The sequence below is a fragment of the Chiloscyllium punctatum genome, chromosome 3 (assembly GCF_047496795.1).
Source record: "Chiloscyllium punctatum isolate Juve2018m chromosome 3, sChiPun1.3, whole genome shotgun sequence".
Classification (NCBI taxonomy): Eukaryota; Metazoa; Chordata; class Chondrichthyes; order Orectolobiformes; family Hemiscylliidae; genus Chiloscyllium; species Chiloscyllium punctatum.
In genome coordinates, this window is record NC_092741.1 from 39765653 (window position 1) to 39778605 (window position 12953).

The 12953-nt window shown below is 40.7% G+C and overlaps 1 protein-coding gene across 3 annotated transcripts in view; it reads left to right on the forward strand.

Annotated features, from left to right (window-relative positions):
- Positions 1-12160, forward strand: part of rev3l (REV3 like, DNA directed polymerase zeta catalytic subunit) — a 187291-nt gene extending 175131 nt beyond the window's left edge. For all 3 annotated transcript variants that reach the window (XM_072551797.1, XM_072551806.1, XM_072551816.1), the window contains 4 exons: positions 366-556; positions 6226-6472; positions 8875-9084; positions 11180-12160. In XM_072551797.1, coding sequence (XP_072407898.1) covers positions 366-556; positions 6226-6472; positions 8875-9084; positions 11180-11320 — 789 coding nt within the window. In that variant the 3' untranslated portion in view covers positions 11321-12160. The remainder of the gene's footprint in view (positions 1-365; positions 557-6225; positions 6473-8874; positions 9085-11179) is intronic.
- Positions 12161-12953: the final 793 nt, after the last annotated feature.

Genomic DNA, 12953 nt, shown 5'->3' on the forward strand with positions numbered 1-12953 from the left:
TGGGCCTGCGATTGAGGGTTGGGGGTCGTGGGTGGGTTGGGTGTGGGGGAATGGTGTGGTGGATCTGATTGAAACTTACTGAAATGCCTGGATAGAGTGGACATGGAGAAGATGTTTCCACTAATAGGAGAGACTAGAACAGATACAGAGGAATGAGAACTGTATGTACCAAAAATGGTCATTTGCTTTTTAGACTGGTATAATCTAAACTGACCCAGAGTTGTTCATTGACTTGGGATGTTAATTTTAACGAGAGTTTGGCAATAGTGAAATATTTGTCATTAATTTTGAACAAATGGAGCACTTTACCAGCTTGTATATAACAGGACTGGCTGCAGCTTTTTCATGTGTGAACCTTTCCACAGATTCTAGAACGCTCGATAAAGCTGTTGTTTGAAACAAGAGATATCAGTCAAATCAAAAGATATGTCCAGAAGCAATGCACAAAGGTACTAGAAGGGAAGGCCAGCTTGCAGGACCTGACTTTTGCCAAAGAGTACCGGGGGAGTGACTCATATCGTCCAGGGGCATGTGTCCCTGCCCTTGAGCTAACCAGGTGAGTTGGACTGGTGGTAAAGTCCTAGAATATCCACTGGATTTAGAAAGGACTGCTTTGTTTGTTCTTTTAAAGTGGCTTGTGTGATAACTATGAATGCATTACTTAGACTGGCAGAAACCTGAAGTCTGCAAAGCTGGCTCCCAGTCAGGACAGAGCTACTACAGTGGTAACCAAAACACTGGAAGCACTAAATTATATTTCACAGCTGTCTTTCATTCTCTGGAGAACTTGCAAATCTTATCTGAATAAAAAAAATTAATTAAAAGTTTAATTAGACCAGTAATAAAATGGGAAGGATATTTAAGTACCAGCTCGGGACAAATGAAAACTTATTAGCATCATTGAATGTAGATAGAAATTTTGAAACGTTAAATTAACATTTCTAGAAGTGTCCCCAGGATAATGCTAACTTGCCGTCCAGTTTCTCTTGTGGATTCAGCATCTCCTTTAGAACCAAAAGGGACAAATCCCTATGGCAATGTGGTATGCAAGTCAAACAGTTGAAGAAAATGGATTGAATATTAGCGATTTGTAATGAAGAAATAGCCAAACATTCAGGATGAACAGGACTGAATCCAGGTAGTTGGATTGTCATTTAAAGAGAATAGTGACACTATCTGGGCAATTGCAGGGCTCTTAATCTATCAATAATATAAAATATTTGAATATTCCTGCTCATTTTGATCCGGTGTTAGTGGAGTCTTACAAGCAAATAAGAGATGAAATTAATCCAACAGTGAATACTGAGGGAATAAAAGAGAAATGAGAAAAGTGTGACAGTGGGAAGACTGCAATGTAGAAAAACAAATTACACGGTGTCGATATGGTAAGCCTTTTTTTCTTTTGAAATAATATTCTCAGTAATTGTTAATTATACATAGGTGAAAAGCAATCTCTTTTTTTGCCCTATTGTTAGCTATAGGCAAAGTAAAGAAATGAAAGCATGAATGTGAGAGTTTGTCCACAAGACTAGAACTGTCAAAGAAAGTCACTTAACCCACCAAGCCCAGTTCAGAAAGATCGTGGACGATCTGATGGTCTTCAGCTTCACTACCCTATCTTTTTTGTTTCTCCCATAAACCTTGATTCCTTTAATAATTAAAAATCTGTCTATCTTAGCCTTGAGCATATTTGACAAACCAGCCTCTACAGCCCACTGCTGTAAAGTATTCCATAGATTCACTCCCCTCTGAGAGAAGAAATTCCTTCTTATTTCTGTCTTAATTTCAGAGTAAGAAATCAAAAATTTATGCCCTCTAGTCCTAGACTTTCCCACAAGGGAGAAAACTGCTCCGCATCTACCCCTTAAGAATCTTGTAAGTTTCAATAAGATCATGTCTCATTCTCCTAAATGGTAGCACGTACAGGCTAAATCTTTCCTCAGAAAATCCTTCCATGCATAGAATCAATCTAGTGAACCTTCTGTAGATTGACTTCAACGTCAGTATGCCTTTTCTTAGAAAAGGGACCAAAAACATTCACAGTATTCTGTGATCTGGCCCTGTATTGTCTTAGCAACATTCCCTTGTTTTCATATTTCCATTCTTTTTTGAAATAAAAAGCCAAAATTAAATGCGCTTTAATTATTGCCAAATTGTTTAATCAAATCCTGTGCAGCTATGGAGCCTATGTTCGCTTCGCACGTTTTACATAATTAAAGAAGCTCTTCCTATCCTATTTTGTTACTTGCCAGTTTATCCTCAAAGATTGGGGTGGCTCAGTGGTGAGCACTGCTGCCTCACAGCACCAGGGTCCCAGGTTCAATTCCAGTCTTGGGTGACTGTCTTTGTGGAGTTTGCGCATTCTCCCTGTGTCTGTGTGGGATTCCTCCAGGTGCTCCGGTTTCCTCCCAGAGTCCAAAGTTGTGCAGGTCAGGTGAATTGGCCATGCTAAATTGCCCACAGTGTTAGGTACATTAGTCAGAGGCAGATGGGTCTGGGTGATTACTTTTCGGAGGATGAGTATGGACTGGTTGGTCTGAAGGGCCTGTTTTCACACCTTGGGGAATCTAATCTAATGACTTTCTCCCTTTTTGATGGTTTTTAAAATTTTACCAATCTGCTGGCTTACCACTTATCTTTGCTATATATTTTTTTTTCTTTCAATTTGCTGCTATCATAGCTACCTCAATAATCCCTTCCTCGAATCCTTGTCACAGACAATTCCAGTGAGTATAATGATAGGGAAGTTAATGTATTAAAGGGGTGGGCTTTGGCTGAAGGACTTTGTCTCCCTTCAATTTGAGATTCTACTTCATAGAAAGCTGCTGTTGCTGTTAAAGGATGCAAGGTTCTTGGTGCTTTAATGAGCAAAACACATCACATTGAATGAGGCTTGTGGGGAGCAGGCAGTCAACACCATTCCAAATTGAAAGTGATGCTGCCTGCTCCTGGGACAGTAAAGGCAGGGCAGGTATACAAATGAAGCAGAAATCTGGCACCTGGAAAAATGCACCTGCAGCTGGGTGGATGGCTCTTTGACATTTGAAAATATGCAATAACCAAAATGAAAATGGGAAACACAAAGTTCAACACTTTATTGATGACATAATTACATCGCATTCATAGCAAAATGTGTAAAAGGCCATGTTATGACTCTGCTTAAGAATAAATATAATGATATCTCTGCTTACCTGTCAAGGGTGTTGGAAGATCAGCAGATCTCATTCTGCTGTCCAAGCATGTATTGTCTTTTCTAATAGAAGCAGCGCTGAAACTTGGAATCACGTCCAATTGGTGGAGTGGGGCTGGTGGGAAAATGTTGATCCTTGACACTCAGCACAATTGAGTGTTAAACTGTTTTGTTGTGCATTAAAGGTGCACTCTCTCATTCATGTCTCTTTACATCAACTTACTGAAGAGTGATTCCAAAATTGATGTTGTGTAGTAAATAAGGTTGTCCTTTTGTATAACTTTGTTCTGATTAGAAAATGGAGACCCAGGTCAAGAGGAGTAATTTGAGCTTCCTTTCATGGCCGTTCCTGCATTATTTAAATCATCTTTTGGTGGTTCTGGAGTTTGATTGTGTGGTGTGTATTAATTGTACCTTCTGTGCAGGTTTGTGCCCAACCCCAAGTAAGAGTGTAGTAACTGAGCCAGACAGGAGGTGGTTCAGTTGACAGACAAACATGATCCACAAATCTGAATGGTTTCACCACTCCCAAACTCCTTGTTTCTTCCAGCCTTCATTTCCTGTATGTACCCTCTAGGTTCTCAGTGCTGCGGTGACATTTCCTTTTGCCATTGTTCCACATCTCCTTCGCACCTGTATTTTCCCACATTCCTTCCTGTCTTTCAAAAAAGGTTACTCTCATGATCCAGGTCTACTTGCAGTGATTTTAAGGAGACCGCTCACCACCACCTTTTTATCCAGGGGAGTTAGAAATGAGTAGTAAATGCTAGCCGAGTTAGCACTGCCTGCACGCGCGCACGCACAAAAAAAATCCTGAGTTCATGAAGTAACTCTAAATAAATCTTTGGGACAAAACTTAAGCTCACCTGGGCAAATGTGGCTTAATAAAGGAAACCAGCCCTGATTTGTTCTCAAATCATGTTCAACTCACTTTTTTGAGTAGAAGATTGAGGACAAGGCTATTAATATGTTGCACGTGGACTTCAAAAAGGATTTTGAGACAGTGCTGCACAAGAGACTTGTGGGCAAGTAACATGCAGCTTGTGCTCTCTAGGGAAGGTGATGCCAGTGTTTTTGATTGGGGGGAGGTGGGGTTCGTCAATGTTGAGATCCTTTCTCTTGGAAATATCTAGATCTGGACTTTGTGTATGGTGCAATTTCAAAATTTTCAGATGACGCCAAACTTGGGCTGTGAGGAAGAAAGGAAGAAAGTTTAGAATTTCAGGAGAACAGAAAAGTTCATAGAATGGACTGGTAGGTTTGGATGAAGTTCAATCCTTGGAAAAGTAGTGATTTTTTTGGGGGGGAAGAACATGGAGAAATGTAAAGGATATAATTCTGAAGGTGTGCGGAAGCAGAGACACTTGGTTGTATAAGTTATTAAAGCTGTTTGAGTGTGATTAATACAGTCCATAGTAACAAAGGTTTTATTCATAGGGCCAGAGAATACAAGAGCAAGGAGGCTGTGTCAAATGTCACCTGGAGCACCCCGGAGCACCACACTTTAGAAAAGATGTGGAGGCATTGGAAGTTGCAGAAAAGATTCATTAGAATGGTTTCAGAGACGAAGAGTTCAGTTATAAAGCCATGAGAACTCTGAGCAGGCATAGGCAACCCAGCCCCTTGAGCCTGCTCTGTCATTTAATACAATCCTGGCTGATCTCATCCAGGCCTCAACTCCACTTTCTTGCTGCTCCCCATACCGATTTTTAGCCCATTACTAATTACAAATCTGTTCATCATCTTAATGTCACAGCAGGCATTGACATTGCATTCTGGGGTAGTGAATCTCACTGATTCATGACCCTTTGAGAGAAATAGTTTCTTCTCATCTGTGTTTTAAATATGCTACTCCTTATCCTAAAGCTGTATCATATAGATTGTCCGACAAAGCAAAACTTCCTCTCTGTCTACTTTTGTCAGTACATTTAAGCATCTTCTATACCTCAAGTAGATCTCCGCCCATTATTCTAAACTCCAGAGAGCATAGGTCCAACTGCTTAATCTCTCTTTAAGACAAGCCCCTTATCTCTGGAATCAATCTTGTGAACCTCCGCTGAACTGCTTCCAATGTAAGTCCATCTGTCAAGTAGGGGACCAAAGTTGTATGCAGTACTCCAAGTGAGGCCTCATTAATGCCTCGTATGGTTGCAACAACTTCCTAGTCTTACAGAGAATAAATGTCAATTTTTCTTTTGCCTTCCTTTTATTAACTTCAGTGCCTGCACAGTAGTTGTTTCGTGATCGTTGTAGGACACCCAGTTCTGCATTGAAGTTTCTCTGTTTAAATAATAAGTTGCCTTTCTATTCTTTGACCAGAATGGATAGTCTCACACTTAACTAAACTATGAAGATTGTTTGGAGAAATTGGGACCTTCCCCTTTTGAGGGCTTGGGGGAAGAACAGTGGAAGGGGAGGAAGCATTCTGACTGGTGAAGGGATTAAGAACATAGAGGGTATAAATTTCAATTGCAAAAGAGCCAAAACATGAACGTTTTTGGGCAGTGATTTTTGGAATGAATTGCCTGAATGTTTGGCTTTCAGAGGTAGTTCGACCATTATTTACAAAGAACGATTGCACGGTGTCACGAGAAAAGGAATTCAGCAGATGAGCTGCTTTATCTGTGAGCAGTGCGGAATAATGAATTTAAAGGCTTGTGTGCTGTAACAGTTGAGATTTTGTGATGCCTTTGTACGTATTGCATGCTACAGTTTTACTTTGGAACATTCCAGGAAGGTGTACTCACGTTTAATTTATTTTGAAGTCATTTTAACACATGGCTGAAGAGTAGTTTCCCATGAAGTCATCTGGTTAATATAGAATCTGCAGTGTCCGCTCCACTTTCAGCACTAATATAAAAGAGCCTTTTCAATCCTAGTTATGCACTTAAGTATCTCCTGGCATATGCATCAGATAGAGAGAATATGTGAGTGAGCTCCTGAAATAATGGTGTGTTTGCCAGGTGCTAGTATAGGGGTGCAAGTAATAATGTTGCAATGATTAATTGCTCATGCATATCTTGTCCTTTGAACAGGAGGATGCTGTCATATGATCGGCGCTCTGAACCTAGGGTAGGCGAGAGAGTCCCTTACGTCATTGTGTATGGAGTGCCCGGGGTGCCTCTCATTCAGCTCGTCAGGCGACCGATTGAGGTGCTGCAGGACCCCAGCTTGAGGCTGAACGCTACTTACTATATCTGCAAACAGATCCTGCCCCCTCTCAACAGGGTCTTTTCTTTGATTGGTATTGATGTTTTCAGCTGGTACCATGAGTTACCCAGGGTAAGAAGCACTATAATTCCTTGATGCATACCTTGATCTCAAGGTCCCGATAGAAACATTACATCAACAATGTGTTTCCAACACTGACCATGTCTTATGTTTACAGTGATTAAAAACAAACTCTGCTTACTGAAATGCTGCTGAGAACAGTGCTGGACATCGATGGGAGCCCAGGCACCGTCTCCAAATGACCTGTCCCTGTCTGTCACTCAAGGGGTCAGGGGCTCAACCAAGGGTGCTTCCTCAGTTGCCAAGGGAAGCAAAAATGAAAAGTGCAGAACCTAGATGCAGTTGACCAGATGTCTTTGGATTTTTTGAGTGGTGCCACTGATCTGGAGGATTGTGAATGTTTAAACCCCTCTTCAAAAAGGGCAAAGGTTTGGGAAGAAAACTCAAATGACAGGCTAGTTAGCCCAATGTCGTGGAAATTAAATTGACTCGACTCAAATGCTAGCAAGAGCAAAGAAAAATTTTATTACAGGCCTTTGCAAAGGGACCCCTCTGCACTTGACAAAATGCCTTGTACAAGGGGTCCCAAGTATCATTCACATGTTTCCTTTATAATGCCCAGCCTTATCTCACCCTCCCAGGGCAATTAGCTTGGGAACAGTTCTAGCCCTTTTCCACATAAGGAGTTGTTTTCCCGTTCCTTTACTGTTGAGAAAACTGCTACTGGCCTTGTGTTTTCCCTGACTCTGCTGTGTTTGTTTGTTTGTTTGTTTGCAAAACTTGCAAGGACAGGCTGTCAGTTCACAGAATTCAGCAAAGTCAGGCTGTCTGCATTAAATTGACTTGGGAAGGTATTCTTTTATATATTTTACAATAAATGTTAATTTTGTTAATTTTCCATTACCCCCAACACCAGAGGAAAGGGAGCTTTGAGAAAAAATTGAAAAAATATATGGCCAGTAACCACCCATGCCTTCCTTCTCTTCTACCTCCCCCCCCCCCCCCCCCCCCCCCCCATCCCCCACAACCTGAGCCCCAAAAAAGAACTTCCAGGTGATATCCTCCTTTTGTATGCAGCACTTTTTTTTTCTAGATGATTGTGGTCGTGGGTTTGGAACTTGCTGTCTCAGAAGCTTTGGTGAATTTCTTCATTGTATTATGTAGATGGTACTGAACGTCACAAGTGGATGGAATATATGTTTGTGGATGTCCCAATCAAACAGGCTGCTTGGTCCTGGATAGTGTCAAGCTTCTTGAGTGTTGTTGGAGCTGCACCCATCCAGGCAAGAGGGGAGTATTCAGTCACACTCCTGACTTGTGCCTTGTAGATGGTGGGCAGCTTTTGGGGAGTTGGGAAGTAAATTACCCACTGCAAGATTCCTAGCCATGTGCAGAGATCAAAAGTAGACCCAGTTTTATTGAAAGTGGCTTCATTGTTCTGTGAATGCATTCCACCATCTCAGTAATTGTGAACTCATGGTGCTGCTTACATGCCTTTTTTTTAATTGTGTATGCACACACAGTACCATTGCACTCCATGATCCTGTTGACCAGTTAAGCCAGATAAAGATTTTTCTTTCTAAGAAACTTGAGTCTTTTGAACGGTCCTCCTCAAATGGAGTCCTTGGATTTTCAAAGCAGCAGTAGATAAAACCTTAATGAACAAGGGACAAAAGATTATTCAGGGTTGGTAGGTATGTGAGGTAATCAGGGCAGGCATGACCTTCCTGAAATGTCTCTTGAGCCTGATTCAGACAGATTAGCCTATTTATACAGAGGAGAGATTTGTGATGCTTTGTCAACATTTTCATAGAATCCCTATATTCAGCCCAACAAGTTGAAAGAGAAGCCTACCCAGACCCCCTCCCCTATATTTACTGCTGACTAATGCCCCTAACCTACATTATGGGCAGTTTAGCATTACCAATTCACCCAAGCTGCACATCTTTGGACTGTGGGAGGAACTCTGAGCATCCAGAGGAAACCCACGCAGTCACAGGGAGAATGTGCAAACTCCATATGGACAGTCACCGAGGCTGGAATTGAACCCAGGTCCCTGGTGCTGTGAGGTAGCAGTGCTAGCCACTGTGACATCCCCTTTTTTTGTTTGGATGCTTTCATCAGGATAGCTGAATCTGTTCTCTGGGTTGCATTTATAGCCCTGTGGTGAGATAACTGTGCCAAAGTCTGTCCTTAAAATAATATGTAATTCATCTCTTGACATCAGTTGTAATGTATAGCAGAGTAACCCACATTACAGGCACCTTTTTGATTGCTCTCCCACGAGCAGCTGTAGAACTCACTGTTTGCCATCTGGTGTCGCCTGCATGTCATCTCTTCATTTTATCTGACTGCTTTAAAGGAAACATCTCTAAGCTACACGATTATTCTCCAAAAGAATGCAAATAACATTTTGCACTGTTCTTTAAGCTTAATGTTTAATATTTCTTTAGGTCCAAAAGGCATTTTCAACAGCTCGCAATGAACAAGATGGTCGTAAAGGAACGATTTCCCAGTATTTCACCACCCTGCATTGTCCGGTCTGTGATGAGCTGACTCAGCTGGGCATCTGTAGCAAGTGCCGGAGCAACCCTCAGCAAGTAGCAGTGATCCTTCATCGGGAAATTCAAGAATGGGAGTGGAAACAGTCTCAGCTGCTGAAGGTACTTACACTGAACCTTCTAGACTACAAGTTATGCCGTTTCTCTGACTAAAATCCAAAGGATGAAACAGTAATATCATGGATCAAATTGACTTATTCAAAATGCTATGAATAAAGATCAGTTGGAATCTTATCAAAAAGTAAACCAAATGTTTGAAGGAAGCTTCACAAAAGGATGGGGATGGAGTTTGCAGGGTGAGGTTAAGGAAAGAACAAAGGGGGAGATATTGGAATAGACTGATACAACTTTAGTTGAATATGAAACATTGTGGGAAGTGGCACTGGATGACCGCATCACTGTAGAGTGCTGGCTAGGGACTTGATGGGCTGACTGTGCCCATGCAGTGCCTAAGTAAATAAATAAATTATGTTCTCAATACCAGGGTGTTGGGTCTTGTGCATGGGGGTTGATGCATGATGGGCCAAGTTGGAATTGTGTGGGAATAGAGAATAAACTAACTATCTCTGCAGCAGTTACCTATCAGAATCAATTATATGGACTAAGAACTGACTTTAGAGACTTAAATTCCAGATATCTGGATTGTTTGTTACCTCCTGGTGTTCTGCAAAAGATTAAGTGATCGTTGTTCTCGTCTGAGAGTTTTCCGAGTATTAGCTGTTAACTTTTGCACTGACAAGCTCACTGGGGATTTGGGGGTTGAGGGATGACCCTTATACAGGTTTATAAAATCATGAGGGGCAGAGATAAGCAAGGGTGTTTTCCCTAGGGTGGGGAGTTCAAAACTAGGGGACATATTGAGGGTGAGAGAAGAAAGATTTAAAAAGGACGAGGAGCAACTTTTTACACAGTGGTTCATATGTGGACTGAACTGCGAGAGGAACTGGTGGATGCGGGTACAGTTGCAACATTTAAAAGACATTTGGATAAGCACATGAATAAGGAAGGATGGGAGGCTCATTGTTTGTGAGTATGTCACAAAATCTGCAGGAATTGGGATGACCTAGCAAGTGCCTTGGCAAAGGTTTTTGGAACGGAGATTGGGTTGGATCCGTTGTCCCTCCTTCTTCTTCTGGGTCTCCTAAATCTTCCTTCCCTGGATGCATATGGGAAGAAACTGTTTAATATGCTTTCTTTCTGTGCAAGGAAGAACACTTTTTAATGAGTTGGGTGTTGGAAAATCCCCCAGGACACTCGTGCTAGCAAAGGATAATCATGGAATACATCCCCCAGGACTTATGAGTATGGTGCACCAGAGAACGGAGTTGTTCTATAGAACGTGGCGGCTCTTTTTGAATTATATTGATGTAGATATATCGGTATATTATCCAGGGCCTTTGTCTAGCTGTCAGGACTGTCTGTCGTTTTGGGGGCCCCTGGGAAGAAGAATCCTGTATAAATATGGGTCTACTCACTACTGCTGCCAGTGTTGGGGAGCTGTGATGAGATTGCACTTAGTGTAGTAATTTAAATCAATGTAACTTAAGCTACCTTGTATTAACTTGGTATAATTTTATTTTGTCTGCTTATTTTTTTTCTTCTTTCTCAATGGTTATTTATTGAACTGTAGTTTTTATAGGTTTTTTTATTCTGTTTGTGTTTTGCTAGTCTGTGGAGTAACTAGTAGTTTTGTGGGTTTTTTGGTTGCTATTATATTGTAAAGTTGTCATACTATTTTGTAAAAATCCTTTTTAAAGGCGGCTGGGAGAGATGTGGGTCAAACGTGGGTAAGTGGGTTTAGTTTGGTTTGGGAACATGGGCTGGTTCGACCAAATGATCTGTTTACATGCTGTATGACTCCGACTCTGAGTGCTTTATAAATGGAAGTTTACTCCTCCTCATGGTCTTTATTGTATTGTCCCATTCTCTAGCTCTCCCCTTTGTTGTGTGCCTTTGTGAGAAAATGCATGTATATCTTTCACCTTTTCCTCCATTCCATTCTATCTCTCCCTCTTGAAGATCAGATGCACCTGGTAATGGTGCAGAAAATAGAGTTTAACCTGTAGGAGCAATAGTCATGAGCTGATGCCCAACTCCATTTTGTGGTTGGCTCTCTGAAAATACCTCGTGCCCAATTGCTGTAATTGTTGGAAAGTATTTTAAATTACTAATTATCCAAATCTTTTTTGTTTTTTAGATTTGCAGGAATTGCACAGGCAGTGTGGATAGACAAGTTCAATGTGTCTCGTTGGATTGCCCAGTCCTGTATAAGCTGTTTAGCGTCAACCGTGACCTTACAAAGGCCCCTTACCTTCGTCAATTGTTGGATCAGTTTTAACAACTCAAATACACTCAAAGCATTGGCTGGTGCTCACTTCAGTTTTTGCTCATCTGCATTTTTATTGTGTGTCATTGTGAGCTTCTCATGATGGCAAAAGCTGAGCTTTTATAGCCAACGAGATTGAAATGTTTGCATATCTCCTTTTTGAGTGTGAACATCACGGTATTTGTTGCAGTGCAAAGGAAGAGTCTATTAGTTAACTGTTTCACTTGTTGGGAAATCATTTTTAAAATACATTTGTGAACCTGTGTCATTTCCATAGTGATGGATGATTGAACAGCCCTGTAAATAAGTGTACAGTCATATTTCATATGCAATTATGGTAAATGAAGTTCTGATCTATGGGCACTGAAATGTGGGTAATTTACAACTATGGTGCAAATTTCAAGCTGCATATGTTTACAGATGATTTTCTACTATATATTGAAGTTTTTTATGTGTTGTATGTTTTAACAACTTTTCTCAATTATATATTTTTTATTTACCTTTTCTGATGGTTGCTTTCTTTAGTGTGCATCGTAGTGAACTTACAGTCCAAAATGTAGCAGTTTGTTAAAAGCACTGTCCTGTTATGTTTCTGGGTGCTTTGCTCCAATAACAATCATGGCTAGAAAACATTTTGGAAACAGTGCTGTGTGGGGTTGTTGCAATATCTTGATTATTTATTGGGATTATAAATGGCACTTCATATCCTTTTAAAAAGTTTATATTATTTTCAAAGAAAAGCTTAACAGTTTCTCATTATGTCAAGTCTGATTTGCCAAAATTTGTACAAATGAGGTTTTTTTTGAATTGTTGTAAAGTTGTATGGAAATATAAAGGAATTATATGGTCCTGTTTATTTTGTAGCTTCTGTTTTGTTGGACTCTACAATCATCCAGAACTTGGAATTTTACTTTAAAAGTATTTTTTTGATATTGTCACTAAATTAGAATAAATCAGATTATTAAAAGTTTACCTTGTTTAAAATACTAGATGGTCTGTTTTGGAAAATTTAGTCTGTGAACATGAGGCTTTGCAAAGTACATGGGACCTTGTGTGGTAGAATGCGTCAAGTTGAATAGATCTTGGAAATTACAGCATTCCCAAGCGTCTTTTCCCTTTCAACGAGATGTTGGAAATGGTCGGTATGAGATGCTACTGAAAAAAAGCTGGAACAAATTGCTAGAGTGGTACAAGTGTAGATAAGACTCTGCACTGAGCTGCTGTTACTTTGTCATAAGATCTGAATGTTATAGTAAATGCCCTGGAAAAAGGGGTGGTGAACTGACACTTTCAAAGCTGCAGTCCTTGGGGGCAAATTGACATCCACAACAATGTTGGGAAGGAAGTGGATGCTTAATCTGGTTTCTGGTATGTCATGCTAATGGATGATGTGGAACTGCACGATCTTGGATACATGGGAATACTCCATCGTTTTCATGTATGCCTTGAAGATATAGAGGAAGCTTGTGGGAGCAATGGGTTATCTGATAGAATGTCCGGCACTATACCCTACTCAAGGGTAATATGGTCATTTATTTGGTTGGTCTCATTCAGTTATAGCCATGGCAGCCTCCAGGCTGTTGGGGGATAACTTCACGATGGTTACGCCATTTAAATTATTGCACCAACTTAGATGACACTGACC